The 21,904-nt window shown below is 43.5% G+C and overlaps 2 protein-coding genes and 1 pseudogene across 15 annotated transcripts; 1 reads left to right on the top strand and 2 right to left on the bottom strand.

Moving 5' to 3' along the window:
- Window positions 1-295: 295 nt before the first annotated feature.
- Window positions 296-7,225, bottom strand: LOC124665187 (uncharacterized protein At1g76660-like). Of its 14 annotated transcripts, none has more exons than XM_047202600.1 (7): window positions 6,983-7,225; window positions 5,329-5,410; window positions 4,722-4,791; window positions 2,896-3,115; window positions 1,122-2,213; window positions 965-1,043; window positions 296-735 (listed from the first exon to the last, which is right to left on the bottom strand). In XM_047202600.1, the coding sequence occupies exons 4-7, from the start codon at window positions 3,019-3,021 to the stop codon at window positions 509-511; spliced, it is 1,524 nt and encodes a 507-aa protein (XP_047058556.1). In that variant the 5' UTR covers window positions 3,022-3,115; window positions 4,722-4,791; window positions 5,329-5,410; window positions 6,983-7,225; the 3' UTR covers window positions 296-508. The 14 variants fall into 14 exon arrangements, with proteins under 14 accessions (XP_047058556.1, XP_047058549.1, XP_047058550.1 ...); XM_047202593.1 differs by adding an exon at window positions 4,998-5,241 and having other exon boundaries at window positions 965-2,213; window positions 6,983-7,224; XM_047202594.1 differs by adding an exon at window positions 4,998-5,241 and having other exon boundaries at window positions 965-2,213; window positions 2,896-3,112; window positions 6,983-7,224.
- Window positions 7,226-13,217: 5,992 nt separating this feature from the next.
- Window positions 13,218-18,917, bottom strand: LOC124666343 (transcription initiation factor TFIID subunit 12-like). Its single transcript, XM_047203684.1, is given in 10 exon segments — window positions 13,218-13,572; window positions 13,911-13,946; window positions 14,068-14,132; window positions 14,232-14,310; window positions 14,839-14,913; window positions 15,743-16,303; window positions 16,632-16,862; window positions 16,981-17,136; window positions 18,458-18,631; window positions 18,633-18,917. Coding segments are annotated over 10 exon segments (1,560 nt in total). The 5' UTR covers window positions 18,708-18,917; the 3' UTR covers window positions 13,218-13,464.
- Window positions 18,918-19,059: 142 nt separating this feature from the next.
- On the top strand, window positions 19,060-21,129 carry LOC124663409 (annotated as a pseudogene).
- Window positions 21,130-21,904: the final 775 nt, after the last annotated feature.

The following is a 21,904-nucleotide window of genomic DNA, read 5'->3' as shown; positions in this document are numbered from 1 at the left end:
GGGGGTTCTGGTCAGATCGAGGGATAGGTGGCTCCTGGATGAGGCAATGCTGGAGGTGCGAAGACTCCGGACGAGGGCGAGAGGCAACAGCTGAGCTCGTCGGTTGTGTGTGTGTGTGGATCGTCATGTGTGTTTGGCTTGTAGCCGGTGTGGGCACTTGAATGACTGTTAGGTCCTGATTGGGGTTGTGGTGTTGTTGTGGGTGGGCTCAGAGCCCGTGGTCAAACGTTGTTGTCGGATGCTGCTTGCTTTATCTATAAAGCTGGGCCTTTTGGCCTTAAGTTTAAAATTAGAGTGTCTACAAAAGAGGAACATGCCTACTTTAAACAGAATATAAGCTGGTTGTCATCACATATCCAGAAGCATAATCTAGCAGTAAGAATCCCCAGATATACTGTATGTAGTACAGGCTACTCTTCGACTACTACGGATTTTACTTCTAACAGCTGGAATAGATGCACACTAGGCTAAGGAAACTCTGAAACTTGTCCTGCATATTAGCGCAACATTACTGTAGCTGCCTTGACAGTGTACTGCGCCATGACAAAACACTGTTGACCTCTCTCAAACTCCTCGCCCTTCTGTACTCGATTTCTGCATCTGAGCATGCCTGGCCAGGCGGAGATTTCTTCCTCACCTCTATGGGTTTTAGAGATATTTCGTCCCTCGCCTTACTGAAAGGGTGACAATCTTTGGCGCTAGCGTCATCGTCGGATAGATGGCCCCCTTTTGTTCCTGCGACAAAAGGAAAAAATAGCACACGACAATATCTATAAGGTATTGCAAACCAAAATCTGGGTGTAGCTGTATGTCCATGAAAGACATTTGAGTTCAGGGTACTACTATGGTCGAGTTAGTGAAAACTATTTTGCGTGGCAGTTTGGGAAGAAAATCAAAATCTTGATTATATTCTAGTAATACCAAGATATAACAGACAGGTTGGGTTGAAAAGTCAGGACATTACCTTTGAATATATCCAGGTGCAATACATTATGTGTTGTGCCACTGGCAAGCTCGTCTGCTGACTTCTTTGAGCTTGTGATCTGTTTTACATTGAACACTGATTTATCCATCTTATCAATGTCGTGAATCTCATTAGGAAGATCATTAAATGGGCACACCTCAGTAGCAGGGGTACTGTTTCCAAATGGAGATATGCTGAATCCATCATCAACAGCATCAGGTATTTCTACATAATGCTGAGTTGTAGCGATCTCGTCTGCACTGAATCCAAAAGATGCTCGGTAAGCTTCAACCTCATCAGTATCTTGTTTATCCCTTGAAACACTAAGCCTCCCACCATTGCAAGGAAATGACTGCTGAGCCTGATCCAGGTAGAATTGAGCAGATGCAGCTGGACGGAAAAAATTAGTATCTAGCAGATAGTTTCTGGAGGCAGCTGAATCAAGCCCAAACATGTTGGATTGCGATGTCCTGGAATACGGTGTGTCACAAGCAGATCTAGAAGTCTTCCACTGTGCAGTAGGCACCTCTTGCTCAGGAATGGGAGAAGCAATTGAATACAGTGTGTCACATGCGGACCTAGATGTCTTCCAATGTGCAGTAGGAACATCTTGCTCAGGGATAGGCGAGGAGAGACCAGTTCTTGGAGTTACCGAGGCAGGTGATATGAGACTGCTAGAAGGGCTCCCTGGGTAAAGTGGATAAGATCCCTGGAATCCTGAACCACCAGAGTATGTCGCTGATAAGTAATGCATGTTTTGCTCCTTGCCAGCAGCTTTAAGACCCATAGAAGATGAAAGAAACCTAGCATATGGAACATCTGGAGATGATGGAGTGGTTGCATGAGCTAATTCAGGGGGAGGGGTCAGTGGTGCTGTGGAGGGCTCAGTTGTGTAAGTTGAAAAGGCTGTTGGAGGTGAGACAAGCTGAGGTTCATTAGCATATGGTCCAACAGCGAACATACTAGATGTTGGACCAGGAGAGTTTGCGGATATTGACAGGAAGCAATTAGGTGACTGAGCAGTCGAAGTAAGTGCAGATTGTGAGAAGGATGCTGGTGATGATGGTGGAGCAAGAAGGGATGGATTCATAGCTGCATGCTGGTTGGAATTGCCACCAGATTGGCGACCATTTCCACGGTTAGTAGATGCATTCCCATCAGGCATGCGTGCTGCAGGAACTATCCGCTTTCCACCCTTCTGCGATCCGAAGCATGACAAGCCAGAAAAACAGCCAGACCATCTGCCCTGCTGTTAAGACCAGAGAAACATGTATGTATAAGTTCAAGTAAATGAGTTTGATTGTTCCTAAAAAGGAAATAAAAATCACCCCCTAATTATTGGTAAAGATACACAAAATAGTCAATCCAGCATATTATGCGTAGCAGGGAGCAAGCAATTATAACTAAAGCATAATACCATCAGTTATATAAGATTTTTATCTAGAAAACAGGGGCACGCGAGCATGGAGCAAATATGTTCCGCACACAGACTAGATAATTCGCAGGAGAGAGCAGAACGGTCCTCCAGCCTAAAGGAAAACACAGATAAGATTTTAGGAGCTATCAGTTATATAGTTATATATCTATGAAAGCAAATAAGCAATGAGAGAGCAATATACTCTAAGTGATGGGCCAAAGTATTGGGTTTTTGCAAAATTACTGAACTAGTGCAATGCGTTTCAACAACTAGTGGGTAAAGATGTCAATCCAGCTTATTATGCATAGCAGGGGAGCAAGCAACTAGTACTACAGCATAATTGTTGGAGGCAAAGATGTCCCAGCTGCAAGTTGCAAGTACAGTTCGTCCTTATTACTACGCAGTGGCTGCATATAGATTGCCGATGGACTGGGTACACAAATCTAAAGCAAGCAGCACAAAAAGTACCAACTGCTAAGTGATTGCGTGCACAAGAACATGTAAGCGTATATACCCTATCCTGCTGCAGTTGCTGGGAGTGGAATCTGGCGTCGCCCAAGCCAACCGCCGCGGCAGCATTAATGGCAGCTGCGCCATTCGCCGACCTGCCACCGCCAGTACTGCTCCCTGGTATAGCCATTTCTTATTGAGCCTGTGGTTGCTTCCAATTAAGTATATATTTCAACCCCAAATCTAGCTGATTGGCTCCATATCCCCCGTCGGAGTCGTTGCTGCTGGAAAGGAAAGGTGTCAGTTTATAGAAAGGAAAGGTGCCATACTGTCATTTTTTTTTTCATTTGCCATGTCAGAGCCCATCTTTATAGAAAGGAAATGTGTCGTTTATTCGGGAGTGAAATATATACTTAATCCTTTATATAATCAAATCTATACACTCCATCCTCACTCATAGCCCATCTTTTCCACAGCGACTTGTCCTCTGATCCATCCCGTACCTTTCCTCTTCCCCTCACCCCCTCTCTCTCCTCTCCATGGCCTACCCAAGTCTGCAGACACTCGCGCGCATCACCGTTCCCGTTCCACCTCCTCGCGGCATCGCATCCCTGCAGTCTCCACCCCGCCCGCAATCTCGGAGATTGTTTTTCAAGGTATGACCATCTAATCATCCCACAATAACTTAAGCTCAAACTAACCTCAACAGAATTTAGGCACACCATCGGCAGACTACCGCCCCCGATTTGGATCCTGATGGCTTCTAATTTCCTTGCAAGCAGGTAGGATCTCTGGATCTGTGAGAGAAACTCTGCCAGGGCCATGCAGGCTCAATCAGATACCAGGGAGCTTTACTAGCGGTGGCAGGCCGGAAAATGGCGCAACTGTCATCAATGCCACCGCCGCGGCGGTCAGCTCGGGCGACGCCAGATTCCACTCCAAGCAACTGCAGCAGGATAGGGTATATACGCTTGCATGTTCTTGTGCACGCAATAGCTTAGCTGTAGGTAATTTTTGTGCTGCTTGCTTTAGATTTGTGTACCCAGTACCTGCAATTGGTAGGCATTGGCAATCTAGATGAGCACTACTGGCCACTAGTTGCTGCAACTTGCAAATCTTTGCCCCCAACAATTATGCTTTAGTACTAATTGTTTGCTTCCCTGCTATGCATAATAAGCTGGATTGACATCTTTAACCACAAGTTGCTGAAACACATGCATTTTTTACTAGTTCAGTAATTTTGCAAAGAACCAATACTTTGGCCTATCACCTAGAGTATGTTGCTCTCTCATTGCTTATTTGCTTTCAGAGATATAACTATATAACTGATAGCTTCTGACTATGTTGGTTATTAGTTTGGTGTTTCTAGCCTGTACGGTACTCATAAAATCTCTGTTGTGTTTTCCTTTAGGCTGGAGGACCGTTCTGCTCTCTCCCGCGAACTAACTAGTCTGTGTGCTAAACATATCTACATTTGAAAGCAGGGTAGGCAGCCTGTATATATAGCCGACCTGGCCCGTGACAACAATCAATCGATACTGAACGCATCACCATCCATTGCTAGTTGTAAATATACATGGAGCTAGCTAGATCGAGTAAAGGCATGCATGCACCCTTGACAATGAATTGTGAATTATCAGTGACCGTGCACTACAAAACACCCTGACAATGCATTGTGTCCGCGCGTGTTAAATATGTCTATTCTACAGTTTGAAAAGTCGGCATTTCTCACAAACATGCATGGGACCTATCCACTCCACCTAACTTATACTAGTATGAGAGTACATCTAACTATCTAAGTCTTTTCTAGGACGTGGCAATAGAAATAACAACTTGTCACGCCAACATGAAACAACCACTGTTAATATGAGCGAAGAAAAGGAAGCTAACCATTGCTAAAAGGAGAAAACCTAGTTGCTATCCTCTTCGTTTCTCAGATGACAATTCCCAAGCCGCTAACCTGAAATGCTTAAAACTTCTTAGATACGTAGTACAATGAGTTGTCAACATGCATGCTTTCAATAAAAAAATCTCAATCCGACAATATTGGACTCATCCAACTACTAACATTTCAAGACTACGGACCAATGCGTTCTCTACGAACAGATCCAACTAAACCACTCTACAATCCAGTGCTTTAAAAAACTAATCCTCAAACTTACTAACCAGTACAGGTTGCTTTAAACATTGGACGAACTCGCCAAGTCTGGAGCCCAACTCCCACCACGTTTTAGCCTCAAATAAAAGTTGCCGTTGCTCCTTGCCGTATAGAAAGGAAAGGTATGGTTTGTCTATTTTCCTTTGCCATGTCAGATGGAAGTACAATGCAGGCAAGATGGCAAACAAAAATTCTTCATCTTCGTTTTTCCTCTTCCTAATACGTTCTAGACTCCGCAGGCTCATTTCAGCACTAATAAAAATTATAGAGCATGCAATTAATAATGGAGCATGCAATTAATCGGTGCAAGGCACAAAGTACTAGTTAGCAGATACATACCAAATATTGGTCTTGTCACAGGATCCCAAGACCAAGAGGGTGGGGGCTTATCACTGAATTATTGTATCAATAGCGTAGGTGTCTATAAAAAAACATGTCAAAGATTCAGCACTGAAGACTGAAATATATAGCATAATGAAGTGCTGGAGCACTGAAATATATAGCATAAGGAACTAGAGTTCAGCCAGGCAGTGATACAAGACATCGAGAAATATGACCCATGTTATGTTTTGTTTTCCATAAACATAATGTAAGGAATTTGGCGCTCCTATGGCGCAGCTGCAGAGAGAGAGAGAGAGAGAGAGAGAGAGATGTGCACTGTTTTTAACAGTGAAAAGTCTTCTGGAAGTTGTTTCTAGATTATTAATATAACACTTTTTTTTGCAATAGTATATGAGTAACTTAGTAATTTCTGTTTTTACTAATTCAGAGCTGAGAAAATCAATGGAAAAAAAAAAGCACAGTGATGTGCACAAATGGTTATGCCATGGCATGATCAAATTAAGCCCATAAATGCCCCCAAATGCAGAAGGCATTCAAATGCACTGAAGGTATTTGCTTCATACCATGCTTAATATCTGCCAATAGGCACCATGCAAATGGTAGTGCAGCTAAGAAGTCATCCAAAAACTAGTACTAAAGACGTAGCTGCACAATTCAATCATTTACTCACTCGCCATATTCACAAGTTTGAGAGCAAATTTAAACTTGTTTGTGTGCTTGTGAAACAGGCTCAAACGTTATATATATTCTGGCTGATGTTTTCCTTAATCCGAGTCAGGCCCAAGCAAGCTCTAAACTCTTTGAATTGTTTAACTTGAGTTAGAACTGCAGTGTGCACATTATTCAGTAAACAGACCACTGTTTCATGGAAATTCAGACATCCAGCTCAAAAAACAGTGCCAGATGAATGTAAATCTTCCAAACGAGTATTAAGTTATGACTACTAAAAACCATGTAAGTGCCACGTAAAATGATTATCAATTGAAAGCACACTATATGCAACAACTCTGATGCTTTCTTGTCTTCTTGATAAATGATATAGTACAAAAATGATGATGTTCTGAAACTACAAGATGACAAACCAAACTACAAGGTTCCTCTAATGTTATCTGGCCTGAATTATTTTTATCTCATATGATGTGCATCCTCTCGAGCAACCATTTCTAGGTTCCCTTCCTGGTTGGCATCTAATATTCTCACTGAAAATTGGTTCAAGCTATTTGTTCATGGATGATAGTTCCAACATATCTCTATAACCTGAAACCTTGCTACACGGGGCTTTTTGCCAGCAATCAGCCTGGCTACTAAAGTAAAAAGACTCCAGTAAATTCAGGTCAGCATCGCATCTTCCTCCCAATAGCTACTACAAGTACAACTCGCAGTAGCTGCTACAAGTACACTGCATTGCAATTAAAATGTGCTGACGGCGCTACAAGTACAACATCACTTTGGCAGAAATAGATGTGTGCCTGTGTATACGTAGTTACGTTGTACTAGTAACCTAGACGGCGACTAATTGCCAGCTCGTGACAAGGCTGCGAATACACAGTTAGTGGTGGACAAAGGGCTGGAGGCGCTCAGATCGGGCGACTAGCTAGCAACGCCAGAGAGAGGGAGAGGGAGAAGAGGGGTTACCGGAGAGAAGGTATACCGGAGTACAGGAACGGCGGGAGGTGAGTTCGCTGGTCAGATTCCAAGAACGGCGGCGGCGATGTGGAGCGGCTCGGCGGGATCCATGCTTGTCTTCGCCGGTGAGATGCTGAGAACCATTCAGCCCTTTCTCTGCCCCTCCCGCAGCTCTCGCCGCTCCTCTCGCAGATACCGCTCGCCGCCGCTCTCGCCGGTCGCCTACCTCGCTACAAGCGCCGCCTGTAGCTAGGTCTCCGGTGTGACGCTCTGGCACTTGGGGAGTTGGGGTAGTGGACTGGCTCCTTTGGAAAAAACTGCTCGGTCTGTTTTTTTCTGTTTTTCTGAAAGAACGGTAGTGTGTTTATACATGGCGACCAAACGGTAGAGAAATTGAATTTCTAGCAACTAAATGAGCATCGCCATTTGTATCCCTACCCTTGAACTTGAAATTGATACTTCAAAGTTCCTCGACATCGGCTCCATCTCATCAAGAATGGCTGCATAAGCTATCCTTCTTCATCATATTTATCACTTCAAGACAATCAGTGGAAACCATCATGCATCCTTGTTAAACCTAGATCTTCCACTAGCGAATGAGTTTCAGCACATTCCATGGACTTCAAAGTAGCCGGGTCTGATATGCCATCGATCGTCCTTGATGAGGCTCCAACAAAAGTTCATGTTGTGTCCCTTCATACAACACCAAACCGCACCATGCGTGTAATCCCGAGCCACTGTCGCATCACCATTTAAATTAATTATGCTCGAAGGAAGGGGCACCCATCTCGTCCTTGACGATCCACTAGGATGACCTTGCTTCTTCGGTTTTGGCTTGTAAGTTTCACCCAAATCAGTGAGGAATAGCTTGACAAAGTCATATGTGTTGATCGGACTTTGAAACTCGTTCTCGTGGATTGCTTTTCTTCGTGCAGTCGAATGGCCCATAGAGTGGCAAGCATTGTTATGAAATCCATACGTACTAATGTTTGCATTGAGTTATGATTGTAGAATTTGTCCATAAACAATGCTTGAATCATATGTTTGATTTAATGAATGGAGAAGAAAGTGAAGAAGATGAAGCATTGATCAAGGTGTTAATCAAAGAGTGATCCGAAGATTGGTCATGAGAGAGTTGATCCTATGGAAACTATGTCTTGAAGCGGAAAATGGAGTGTGAGCTCTCATGTATCTTCAAGACATCAACGTAAAAAAAATGAGATGCAAGTTCAATATGAACCATCTAAAAGATATCATGTTCTTGAAGCTTGCCGGCATATGGTGATCGTGGATTTATGAAGATATGTCAAAGAAGAGGCTCTCCCATAGTGGGATATAGGAGAGAAATCCACAAGACTTCATCAAGCAAGCACAATCAAGAAAGACGTTCTATCTTGGCGCGGTCAAGCTCATCATCATCTAGCTCAAGTGAAAATACGCACGGTTAAGATTTTTTATTTGATATGGTTTTCTTCTGGTCTCATGGTGTTAGTTGGGAGACCGGCTTATAGGATAGTTAGTCGTACTATCAAGAGGGGCTCTCTAGTGAGTATCTTAATCGTATCGTTCAGAGAGAGCTCAAAATTTTACATCTTTGGCATTATATTTCTTTGTTGTTATTGAGATCTTAACCATGTGTGGATCTAGATCGTGTGTGGTTATTTTCATGGCAGGCTCTAGTTCATAAAAAAGGATTTTATATAAAAACCATATTGCATTTTTTAGATTTGAGTTTTATCGATTATTTGTTGGAACCTCTAAATTTGTGGAAATTTCCCACCTAATGATTCTTAATACTTTTGGGGTATCTCCTGTTGTCCTCTTTCCAAAAAAAATTAGATTCATTCAAATCGGAGCTTCCTAACTCAAGTTTTTGCCTCTTTTTTGTTCATTCAGCCATGTGCGCAGTTTTTCCCATGACCGTTAGTAGTAGCTGCCTTCTGTCGGCGATACCTCCCCATACAGGAGCGGTAGTACCGAGCTGCTACCAGCTCGGGTCTCCTCGCTCACAGTAGTGATCGGCCTCCCCATGCGCAACGACTGATAGCTCGGCGGTTGAACCGGGCGGCACTACCGGCGTTCCTCGAGCAGTACTATCACCTCCCCTTGTGAATGTATGGAAGTCTTTGGAGGTACTATCGCCACCCCTTTTGTGGTATTACCAGCCCGTCGTGCCCAATAGCAGGATTTCGTGGAGAGGTATTTAAGCAGAGCTACTTCATGGGTGCTCTCTCACTCTTTTTCTCCCCATTGTTTGTTGCCATTGTTGACCTCCATCTTGTGAGCTTGCTATCTCTATCTTCCTCCAATGATTCATGGACCTATTTGAGGGGAAAGAAAGAGGAGATCTAGATCCACATCTCCACCAATTAAATTCCTTTCTTTGAGATGGAACACCACTAGATCTAAATCTTGGAGAAATTTGGTGTTCTCTTTCTTTATTCTTCATCTCTTATTTTCCAATAGCTTTTGTAGATTTGGTGGAATCTAGCAGTGAAGAACTTGAGCACCTCTTTGTGTTATTGCCATTGCATTTGGTGCATTGATACGTCTCCGACGTATCGATAATTTCTTATGTTCTATGCCATATTATTGATGATACCTACATGTTTTATGCACACTTTATGTCATATTCGTGCATTTTCTGGAACTAACCTATTAACAAGATGCCGAAGTGTCAGTTCTCGTTTTCTGCTGTTTTTGATTTCAGAAATCCTAGTAACGAAATATTCTCGGAATTGGACGAAACGAAGACCCGTGGGCCTATTTTTCCACGGAGCTTCCGGAAGACCGAAGAACATACGAAGTGGGGCCACGAGGTGGCCAAACCACATGGCGGCGCGGCCAAGGGGGGCCCGCGCCGCCCGTGGTGTGGGCCCCTCGTCCGGCCCCCGACTCTGCCCTTCCGCCTACTTAAAGCCTCCGTCGCGAAACCCCCGAGGCGAAAAACCACGATACGGAAAACCTTCCGGAGACGCCGCCGCCGCCGATCCCATCTCGGGGATTCGGGAGATCTCCTCCCGGCACCCCGCCGGAGAGGGGATTCATCTCCGGAGGACTCTACACCGCCATGGTCGCCTCCGGAGTGATGAGTGAGTAGTTCACCCCTGGACTATGGGTCCATAGCGTAGCTAGATGGTTGTCTTCTCCTCATTGTGCTTCATTGTTGGATCTTGTGAGCTGCCTAACATGATCAAGATCATCTATCCGTAATTCTATATGTTGTGTTTGTCGGGATCCGATGGATAGAGAATACCATGTCATGTTAATTATCAAGTTATTACACATGTGTTGTTTATGATCTTGCATGCTCTCCGTTACTAGTAGAGGCTCTGGCCAAGTTTTTACTTTTAACTCCAAGAGGGAGTACTTATGCTCGATAGTGGGTTCATGCCTGCATTGACACCTGGGACAAGTGACGAAAGTTCTAAGGTTGTGTTGTGTCTGTTGCCACTAGGGATAAAACATTGGCGCTATGTCCGAGGATGTAGTTGTTGATTACATTACGCACCATACTTAATGCAATTGTTCGTTGCTTTGCAACTTAATACCGGAGGGGTTCGGATGATAACCTGAAGGTGGACTTTTTAGGCATAGATGCGGCTTGGATGGCGGTCTATGTACTTTGTCGTAATGCCCAATTAAATCTCACTATACTTATCATGTCATGTATGTGCATTGTTATGCCCTCTCTATTTGTCAATTGCCCGACCGTAATTTGTTCACCCAACATGCTTTTATCTTATGGGAGAGACACCTCTAGTGAACTGTGGACCCCGGTCCATTCTTTTATACCGAAATACAAATCTGCTGCAATACTTGTTTTTACTCGTTTTCTCTGCAAACAATCATCTTCCACACAATACGGTTAATCCTTTGTTACGAGCAAGCCGGTGAGATTGACAACCTCACTTGTTTCGTTGGGGCAAAGTACTTTGGTTGTGTTGTGCAGGGTCCACGTTGGCGCCGGAATCTCGGTGTTGCGCCGCACTACATCCCGCCGCCATCAACCTTCAACGTGCTTCTTGACTCCTACTGGTTCGATTAAACCTTGGTTTCTTACTGAGGGAAACTTGCCGCTGTGCGCATCACACCTTCCTCTTGGGGTTCCCAACGGACGTGTCAACTACACGCATCATGCATCGGTTTGAGTTCTCCACGATGATACTTGGAAGGTGAAAGTTCATTGGCTAATTACTCCCGGGTGCTTGTACACGGATCTTGTAGCTCTTAGGTCCTTCGACCCTAGACAGCTTAGTGACCTTGGCGGTAATTATTTGGGGCCTCCAATTAAGTTGCGGAGATTCCTCAATCTTGAAGCCTTTTGTGGAGGTTTACTTGGGAGCCTCCAATTAAGTTGTGGAGATTACCCCAAGCTTTTCTATGGGTTCGGTGACCTCCCTCAAGGGTCCCATAGCGGATCGAGGACTTTTCTTTTGGTGGAAAGTGTCGAGGAGAATATGGTGATCATTTGTGGTATTTGGGGAGCATTATTCCTCCACACCGCTCCAATAGAGAGTAGCATCGATAGGGGTGTGAACTTTGGGATACCTCGTCGTATTTGCGTGCCTTGTTATTCCTGTACCCAAGTTTTTTTACTTATGCACTTCACTTTGTGATAGCCTTCGTGCTTCAAGTTTATATTTCTTGTTATCACTTAGTTGCTTGTTCAGTGTTAGATTTTCAAGAAACATGGTCATCATGCTAGTGAGTGTTGGTGGCGCTATGTTGGTCGTGATGATAATGATGATGACTCACATAGTGAGAAAGGTGCTTATGGTGTTGACACCAATTGTACATGGACACTGGGCTATAGATCATATTACTGGTGAATTACGCAAGCTGCACGTACACTCGTGACAACTACAGTGGTCAAGATCAAGTCCACAATGCTAGTGGCGCAGGTATGCAAGTTGTGCATGTTGGTCATTCAATATTGAATGCCTCTCATAGTTTTTTACATCTTCGCAACATATTGCATGTTCCTAGTGCATCCAAGAATCTTTTATCCGCTCATAAAATTGCGCTAGCAAATATTGCCTTTGTTGAATTTCACCATTTCTTTGATCAAGCCACCAAGCAAAAAAACAATGTTTAGAGGTCCATGTCATGGCAGATTATATCCTCTTGTGCCCATTGCCTCTGGGTCCACAAAGCATGTTTTCATCACCATCAATTTGTCTTCATCCACTTGGCATCGTCGACATCCATCGTCTCTCATTGTTCAACAAGTTCTTAGGAAAAAGAACATTTTGTATTCATCTAAAATAAATCCATATGTGTGTGATCCATGTCAACAAGCAAAAAATCATTAATTGCCATATCCCACCCCTACTAGCGCGTCTACGGTTCATTCGCAACAATTATTCTCTGATGTGTGGGGTCAAGCTTCACCCTTTGTTGGCAAACACCATTATTATGTAAGCTTCATTGATGATTATAGAAAAAATCAGTTGCATCTATTTGTCCAAAGAGAGTTGTGATGTTTATCAAGTGTTTCTTAATTTCCAAAAACTTGTTAAACGAAAATTTGGCCATCAAGTTATAACCATGCAAATTGATTGGGGTGGTGAGTGTGAAAAACTCCATTATTTCTTTCAGAAAGTTGATATTACACATCGTGGGTAATGTCCCCATGCTCACAAACCAAATGGTTCGGCTGAACACAAACATCACCACATTGTTGTGATTGGTCTTGCTTTACTTGCACGTGCCTCCATGTCACTCAAATTTTGGGATGAAGCCTCTTTGACCACCACATTTCATGTTGGCCACATACAATCATATTTTTGGGCGAAAACTTACACGAATAAATATCAAGATAATATATACCTGCAAAAAATTATTTCAAACCTTTTTGAAAAAATTAAATAGCATTTGTTTAATAAACTGGGTGTGCGCGCACCCAGGTTCCGTATGCTATTTTCATAGTGGGGGTTCCTATTTAGGAATAGAAGATTACAGCCAATATTGGGAGTAACTAGCATTACCTCCCAAATTTCACACACACACTAGGCAAACATAGTGAGAACAGTGCATCAACATTTTCTTCTTCTGACCAAGGTCTAAAGCGCACCTAACCAGAACATATAGCAAATAATTCAGATTGTTATTCAAAATAATGGTTATCGAACACTAACCTATTATGCAGAAATGTACAGTCCACCTGACCATGCTAATAAACCTTGGACTGAGACCAATTGTATAATAAGAAATACTCAGGGCCGAGAACAGCATCCATGAGCATATAAATATACATAGCATTGATGTAGCTGAGACAACAAGGCTTCTTCTCCAGCTATTTCTGAAAAAAAATCTGCGGTGGAAAAGCAACTACTGGCACCTCACCGAAGTTCAGGGTCTAAATTAGCAGGGTTACAAAACAGAAATACTAGTAGTTCATATTGTAATATTTCCAGCTTTACGAAACGCATAATACATGTTATTGCGGTCCTACTTCCGCCCCGCCTGGTTCTACACTCTACAACAAGGGCTGATGGTTTCCTTTCACGGAGAACCCGTGGCAGGTGGCTTTGGAGCCTGATTTTTCTGGCTGGCTGCAGCTTCGCCAGCAGAGCTCTTTTTGTTACCTTCACTTGCCATGGACTTCTTGATCTAGAAAGATTCAGATTAAAAAAAGTAGCATATCAGCTCAACATGCAACAGAAGTATCCAACAAAAGACGAGATATTAATCAGAACGGATTTCAGGCACATGCACATGTGCTAAGTGATGTGGGGTGGGCATTGCTAGCTCATTGCTAAAACATGACTTGATGTGGACTGGGACCATTGGTTCTCTTCGAGTTATAATAGAGTAGAGACTATAAGAATAATATGTATCATATTTCCAACCCATAACATAAGATTTGAAATATAACCATAGTTCAACAAGTAATCATGCGTGAAACAGAGCGGATACTTGATATAGTAAGTATGGCGAGAAAGAAGTACCAGAGTAAGTCTCTCCCTGTGAATATCATTAACATGCTGCAGATCATGAAAAATTAGAGGCACAGAAATGTCAATATAGGTTACAAAAGAAATAACTACGGAGTACATTTTTTGGAATGAAGCAAACAAGGAAGAAATAAGCATGCAAAGTTCTCACCGGCTTCTTGTATAGTTTTATTTCATCCCCAGTGAAGCCTGGCAAGGTGATATTCCAGCTTCTCTCTGCATGGTGATATTAATCCATAACACAACTGTAACTGAACTGCTATTGCAGGAGAGTATGAGACAAAATATTCTTGAATTGCCAAAATAATCAGGTACCTGCATGAAGGAGTACATCTTTTGCTTCCAAAGTGCTCGACTTCCGATGCTTTGCTAAAGAACAGGCAAATGTTCCAACCTGCTCAAAAATAGTTATCGAGAAACAAATTAGCTAATAAGAAAAGGTGAATATTTATGGAACGCCACATATCATATACTCCCTCCGTCCCAAATTAGTCGTCTCAACTTTGTCTCGATACGCTTTAGTGTGTAGATACATGCAAATCTAGAAAAGGTTGAGACAAACTTTGATGCATGTGTATCTAGACAAAGCTGAGACAACTAATTTGGGACAGAGGGAGTACACTAATGATTAAGGTTGGCAACTTGTTTTCTACTTCAAAACAATGCATATTCTATGAACAGGGTTTGGGAAAACCCACAAGTTCCAGTAAAAACAATTGTTACCGGTTATTTGCAGATAATAAAAATTACTAAAGTAAAACAGCAATTGAGTTAAAGTATGGTCTATGACAGGAAAAAGGGCCTTAACAGAAAAGCTAGGGAAACCATGTGTATTTTCTTGAAGGAAAACTTATTCCCAGAAATAAGCATCCTTGGGAAAAAATACCAAACGAAAAAAACAGGGAGGGACAGAGAAACATACAGATTCAATAAAATCTTCTGCAATGTCAATAAGAACATCTTCAACTTCAGGATCCAGCCTTTCTGAAGGGTCGATCTGTGTGCATAAATTATAAGATTATAAGATTATTACTTGGCACGTCTTGTATGCAAAATAGAGAATTATAAAACTAGTAAGAGAGTCAATTAAATCGATAAACCCATCAGCAATGGTGATGTTTATGATCCTATAGAGCTCATACCGAGCAAAGTTAAATTCAACAGGAATATCTTGTGCAAGTATTTACAAGAGTAACAACTATCCTACATAATGTCACAATTTTGAGAAGGGGGATTCAATAAAATGCCACGCCCCATGTCAGTGACATGTGGGTCCTTGCTTCGGCCTTCCACTGTGCGGACTACACAAAAGTATTGTCAAGATATAGCAACAATTGTTTCCACCCATGTACTTACTATAATCGCCGCATGTTACATAAGATCCAAATACTACATCAGTTCCTTAATATATGACGTTTCGGCAGTTCAAATTGAACTGCCAAAACGTCTTATATTTGGGAACGGAGTGAGTAAGTCTATTTTTTTCCCTTTTCTTCTTACTAATAAATACTACTTATGTATCGTATACAAAGGATAGCTGACATTTCAAAGTATTCTTCATCATGTTTTTCATGATGCAACCATACATAGATGTAACAAATTATGTTGGTTGACTACAAATCTAGGCAGAAAAGAGAAAATATGCATTTTAGATAGATGTGCAAAAGGAAATACTTCGAAACCAGTATAATATACTAACACATGCCTTAATCAGATTAGTTAAGAATGAGATGCATGAAAAAACTGAAAATATAGGATCCATGGAAATCTGGAATTGCATAATCTTGCACTATCTTTCACACTGCAGATCAGGAAGTGCAGCATACCTGTGCAAGTAAGTCATGTATACTCCTCTTGGAGAGTAGCCGGTTACTAGATTCACCAGCAGCTGCATCGGCGGAAGCCATGTCCAGAAGCTGCGTATTATTAGCTTGTAGCGTAGCAGGAGTATCAGGCTTCTGAGTCAATGAGACAGGAGTCCGAGCAGCTTGCTGCTGGTTTTTCAGTGTTGTATTTTGCTGATTTTGTTGTGAGGAACTTTGTGGCTGACTTTGGTGCTGCTGCTGTTGTTGTTGTTGTTGTTGCTGCTGCTGCTGCTGCAGAACCTGTTGCTGAGGTACCTGCTGTTGCTGCAAAAGTTGTTGCTGAGGTACCTGCTGCTGCTGCAAAAGTTGTTGCTGAGGTAGGTGCTGCTGCTGTCCTGAAAGTACATTCTGTTGATGCGAAGCCATAGGTGCAGACTGTGCAACATTGTAGGGTCTTGGTTGTGGAACTTGTGGCCTTTGTTGGGGCCTAAATTGTGATGATACATTTGACTGAGTTTGCTGTAAAGCCATCGAAGGAGAACCCATGGACAGTGGTCTTGTTAAAGAATGCATGGGGGTTTTCTGTTGGAAAATAATTCAATCAAGTACACAGCCTGACATGAGCTGCAACAAATAAGTGTTGTCTTCCCTCCTAATTGGATGGTACAACATAAAATATGTGAAATTAATAAAGGGGCATTAAACCAGATTAAGCCTACACTTCTGTGGATTATAAACGATTAATCCAATTTTTGAAGGTCTGTAAAAATTATTTTCATGTCTGCATCAACATTTATATGAACAAATCTAATTTACATACTGTAACATTCATTTTGCATACAACTGAAGTAGAATATTGAATTGCCTACAGATAAAGCGATACTACGTCTACAAGTAAAAGGCTTCTTACTTGAGAACCTGGCATCTGGCTACCAGATGCAGATTGTGTCGCTGATGACAGGAGACCTGGTCTTGGCTGTTGGGGACCAGAGATTGCTCCTGGCCTTGGCTGTTGCGGACCAGAGATCGCTCCTGGCCTTGGCTGTTGCTGGCCAGAAATTGCTCCCGGCCTTGGCTGTTGCGGGCCAGAGAATGCTCCTGGCCTTGGCTGTTGCGGACCAGAGATTGCTCCTGGCCTTGGCTGTTGAGAAATGGACAAATCTATTTACATAACCACGGATTTCACATAGAACTGAAACATAACACTGACTTGCCTATAAATGAAATGCGACTTCCTCTACAAGTACATGACTTCTTACTTGTGAACCTGGCATTTGGCTACCAGATGGTGCCGCTGATGATGGAAGACCTGGCCTTGGTTGTTGTGGACCAGAGACTGCTACTGGTCTCATCTGAGATGTGCTGAGGGAACCAATCATCCCAATATTCTGAATCCCAGGGGCAGGCTGCCTAAGCTGAAGGTCATAATCATCATTAGGACTTTTCTAGAACTCAGCAGAGAAAATAGAAGATGCAATTTACACTTAACTTAGTAACAGTTATTGTTGACAAAGGTCACTTTTATGCTAATCCTATTAGGACTTGAGAGATGGTCAGCAACCTAAAGCCGTAGACTACCCACCTGGATTAGGATTCCTTCACTGTCGGTTACAGGTGTGGTCATTGAAACCCAGGAAATACAAGATCTCATTCAACGCAAGGTAGAAACAATTGGGAGTGCATGAGAAGATTAGAGTCTGTGGTGTTAATCAGCACAATGTTTGTGTATAGGGAAAGAAACGGAGGGCCCTAAGGTTCGAGATGGTTGAGAGAGCGACAATCCCTTATACACCTGAGGTTGTGTTTAATGAATACGTGGTCGGCTTCGCCAAATCTTTTCTCCCTTGCTATGATTGTTTTTTCACCATTATTTCAGCTACATCTACTACATTCATCTACTTCGTTCTTGGTACCATACACCATCGTGCCATATTACATGATATCAGAAACGGACCAGAGTATAATATTAAGGATGCAAGCTGCGCGCCCATTAAGACCACAGACCACACGCAACAGTGCAAAAAAAGTACTAATAGCATCAAACTTCCACTGATGCTTGATTTGGCTGCTGCAAAGCACAACACAGGCTTTCACGGGCAGCCACTTGTACCCCTAGTAATAATAATAACTTAATACCAGCTCAGAATACTAATATGGAAGTAAGCACACAAAAGACTAGAATTATTTGAGATTGAGAAGCTCTATCTAAACTTTCAAAGGATGAAGTGGGTGAAGTGACTGAAAGACTGAAGCATTTACAGTTGTTCATTTCTTGCGAAGGACTAGGTGGATATACACCACCCAAACACCGCAGGCACACCGTCATGCATGTCCACCACGTACACTAGGTAATTCTATCGAAGGCCCGTAATACAGTGAACACCTGTGCCAGGTTCAGGGCTTGAATTATAAGTACAAGTTAACATTGTACTGGGTGGCAAGAATTAAGCACCGAAATTACATGTACTGTCTGTTGCTTTGCTATTCAGAGGCCACAGGTCCGATATGGGAACTAAAGCGCCATTTATCGAAAAAAAAGAGAGAACTAAATTGCGCACCGAGGTTCGAGTATTCTGCACGTAGCTAGCAGCACCAAGAAGTAGCTAATCACTAGTCATGGTTTTGAGAAAACTACGTTAATGAGCTCAATTTAGCCTCACCGGAAGGGAACTCCATTATTCAGAGCTTCCTTAGCTCAGAATATAAAACATTCGAGTTTAAGAAGGAGACACGAACCTGGGGAGCGGGCGGCGGAGCCTGGTCCGGGCCACGATGCATAGGGTTGAACTGGTGAGCGAGCGGCGGCGGAGGCACGAACCCGGTATAGCCCATGGGCGTCTGCGCCCCACGCGTGTGAGCAGGCAAGCCAAGGGCGACGCCTCCCCTTGGCATTGCAGAGGCCACGGAGGAGGGCCCCGGCGGTGGCGGGAGAGGAGGAGGCGGTCATCGTGATGGGCGAGGCTAGGTGGGTGTACGGAGGCCTCATGCGAGGCGGCGGCGGCCTCACGCTGGCCGGGATGGGAGTCGGGGGCTCTAGGGTTTGGGTGGGGACTGGGGTTGGAGCGGGAGCAGGAGCAGGGTTGGAATCTGAGGTGGGTGGCGCGGCAGTGGAAACGGAAGGAGCAGGAGTCGGCGCCGGAGCCGGAGGGGGAGACGTAGCTGCGGCCGGAGCGGGCGGCGCCGCCGCGTCCGGCTGCGCGGGCGGAGGCTCGTCCATGGTGACAGGTGTTTGACGAATTGCCCGTTGCGCGGAGGATTCTTATATTTCTCAGGGACCTGTATGCAAAATATCCCCTGCTCCAAAACCCGCAAGGCAAAACCTCTTCCAACAGCGAGCGATGGGCAAGAGCGGGAAGAAGACGAAGGAGTCGCACCGGCAAGGCCGCGACCGCGGACGCCGCGCCGCCCAGTTCCGGCGACGAAGATCTGCCTTCGTCTGCCTACGACGCGCCACCGCGCCGCGACATCGGCGACGACTCCGACGAAGCAGCATCGGAAGACGAGCATGATCAGAGACGCAGGAGCAGGCGACCACCAGGACCAAGGGCAAGTCGGCTCTACGCCTTCCAAATTCCACCTCTACCAGCTTTCCGTGCAGGTAACATCGCTAGCTAGCTTCTATTCATTGCTTAGTAGATCTGTGGAAGTCTCCGTGCTCGCAACCTGTTCGACGGAATGACAATGCTGCTGTGCTTTTGTGGCCAGTCGCCGAAAGGGGACATCAGCTACCTGCAGAAGTTCTTTCTGATGTACGTTGGCGGACGCGTCCCTCTCCACCTGCAGGAGGATTTCTGCGGCACGGCCCTCCTCAGGTTAAAGCACTGCCACGCATAGCCTCTGCGCAATCATTGTGCTGTCATTTTCACAAACACCTTGCACCATGTATCTAGTTGCTGAGGATTTCAGGGGTGGGTCTCATTAGCACGACATGATTGATTTCGTATTTGCATTGATACACATGTTTCTACAAGCTTTCATGTTCAAATGGTTACTCTCTGGAGAACTTTCATCAGCGGTGTGTGACATCAAAGAGATTACTTATTATTTAGCTTCAGAGCATCAGTTGCACATGTTGCTCATGATCCATTTTCTCTTCCTTTTGGCAGTACCGAGTGGCTTCGCACTGACGCGAGAAGAACAGCCGTTGGCTTGGATTTCGACCGCGAGTCACTCGAGTGGTGTCTCGAGAACAACATGAGCAAGATTGGAGCTGATGGGAGATTGTTGCTCTTCGATGGAAACGTTCTGCAGCCGGATGAATCTCGCCTTGTCAAGCAAAAGATCGGTGATCTCATGCATGGTCTAAATGTTACCAGTGATAATGGTTCTACAGAAACAGACAGCAGCGAGCAGTCAGATGCTGCAATTGTGAAATGTTTAGCCGATTCGACCATGTCAGATGCAGTTTTGCCTGGAAGAGACATAATTTGTGCGTTCAACTACAGTTGTTGTTGCCTTCACAAGCGAAAGGATTTGGTTTTGTATTTCAGGCATGCTTTGAATGCACTTTCCAGAAGAGGTGGTATATTTGTAATGGATGTATATGGTGGCACATCATCTGAATGCAAGCTTCGTCTCCAGAGGAGATTTCCGAGCTTCACGGTGAGTAGAGTTATAACATTGTGTGGTAGTTACAGTGAATTGATGCCTATCTTGATGTTTGACAGTCGTCATAAGATATTTTTGGGCGAGGTTGCACTCTTTCTATCAAAATCTGCAGTATTTATAAAATATTACAACACGCTAACAACTCTCATAGTTTGCGTTGATATGACTAATAGTTACAGTATACTCGAGCATTGAAATATGCCTAGCTACATATCAGTCTGTTCTCAAACTATAAGATATTTTTGGATTTTAAATCGAACTCCCAAAACGTCGTATGTTTAGGAACGGAGGGAGTATTCTGTTTGACCTCTTTGAATTACCATGTAGTTATACTAAGTTAAGACAGCTTGAACTTACCAATTCAGCAATGTATATTTTGTATGGGTTGCATGACAAATACATGTGTTATGCTAAGTATTCTATGCTAAATAACACTCTTTCTGGGTTTCCTGAAATTAACTTGGATATGATGATTTAGTACACAAAGATTGCAGTATCTCCATTACATTTTGTTGACAGAACCTCCTTTACGCATATCAATCATATAATTTCCACCCTTGCTATGGTCTCTGCAAGGTGATACAAACTGCAGTCTGCAGTATCTCTATTAGCAGGAGCTCATAATCTGTATGGCATAATATTAAATCTAAAATTATTTTTATATACAACTATGCATACAGTATTTCTGGGAGCAAGAAGAGTTTGACATCATAACTCGTGAAACAAGGATCAGCCTCCACTTTCAAGTCGGAAAGAAGCAAATGCTGCGGCATGCTTTCTCGTACCATTGGCGCCTGTAAGTTGCTTATACATTTACTTGGCAAGGCAACATTTAAGTTCATATCTGTTGCGTATTTTCTCGTTCACTGAGCCGATTGTTACAGAAAACCTGCATGGTAGTCTTCCATGAGCAAATAGTTCACATAGAAACTTCTGGTAAATGTCACGCTCTTCGGAAATTTGTCGGGTGGAATGGATCTAAGGCAGTAGGTGAGGTCTCGTTGATGGGAGGGTTGACCGACACCAGTGAGAGGGAAGGCGCCTATACATAATTAAGATAGGGAATAGTGTAGTAGAGTAAAAAGAGCGAGAGTTGGGGCAATTTTCTGCTGAATAAATCTCATATGCCTGTCGCCATTATATAGACGAGAACTTAACAATTGGAACATAAACTGTAAGTTAAAATCATCTTATCTAAAGGAAAATAAACCAGATCCTGTAACTTAAGGTAGACACCTATCTCTAACTTTGCCAGCTGCTGCGCCCCGCCTACAGATCCAGCTGGAGCCATATGGGCTTCAGTGGCCTCCTGCTGTGGGTTTCAACATTTTACTGTCATACCTACTATGTTTAGCCATCTGCAGTTGTTATCATGCCCATACTCAGAAAATACTGTGCTGCTTCAATGGGGAATTATGATAGCATTCGTATGCGGTGTAGATGCAGGGAAACCAAAGGCAAATGCTGTTACATTATCTTGAACAGCTTTGATACTATTGATCCGAGCGGTTCGCTGTTGTTACTTCGGTGATAGGAGTACAGTCGCATTTTCCTATGCCATTGTATGTTTTTAAC

This window comes from Lolium rigidum, chromosome 6 (genome assembly GCF_022539505.1).
Source record: "Lolium rigidum isolate FL_2022 chromosome 6, APGP_CSIRO_Lrig_0.1, whole genome shotgun sequence".
In the NCBI taxonomy this organism is placed as follows: domain Eukaryota; kingdom Viridiplantae; phylum Streptophyta; class Magnoliopsida; order Poales; family Poaceae; genus Lolium; species Lolium rigidum.
The sequence above is the reverse complement of the archived record's forward strand: the minus strand, read 5'-3'. Positions and strand labels throughout refer to the sequence as shown.

What these genes read in the sequence shown, in the direction of transcription:
- LOC124665187 (XM_047202593.1), bottom strand. Translation starts at nt 3,021, where the DNA reads ATGGCTATACCAGGGAGCAGTACTGGCGGTGGCAGGTCGGCGAATGGC. An exon ending in AGCAACTGCAGCAGGATAGG is followed by an intron (nt 2,214 to 2,895) that starts GTATATACGCTT and finishes TGGTCTTAACAG; the next exon opens with CAGGGCAGATGGTCTGGCTG. An exon ending in GCACCTGGATATATTCAAAG is followed by an intron (nt 736 to 964) that starts GTAATGTCCTGA and finishes CTTTTGTCGCAG; the next exon opens with GAACAAAAGGGGGCCATCTA.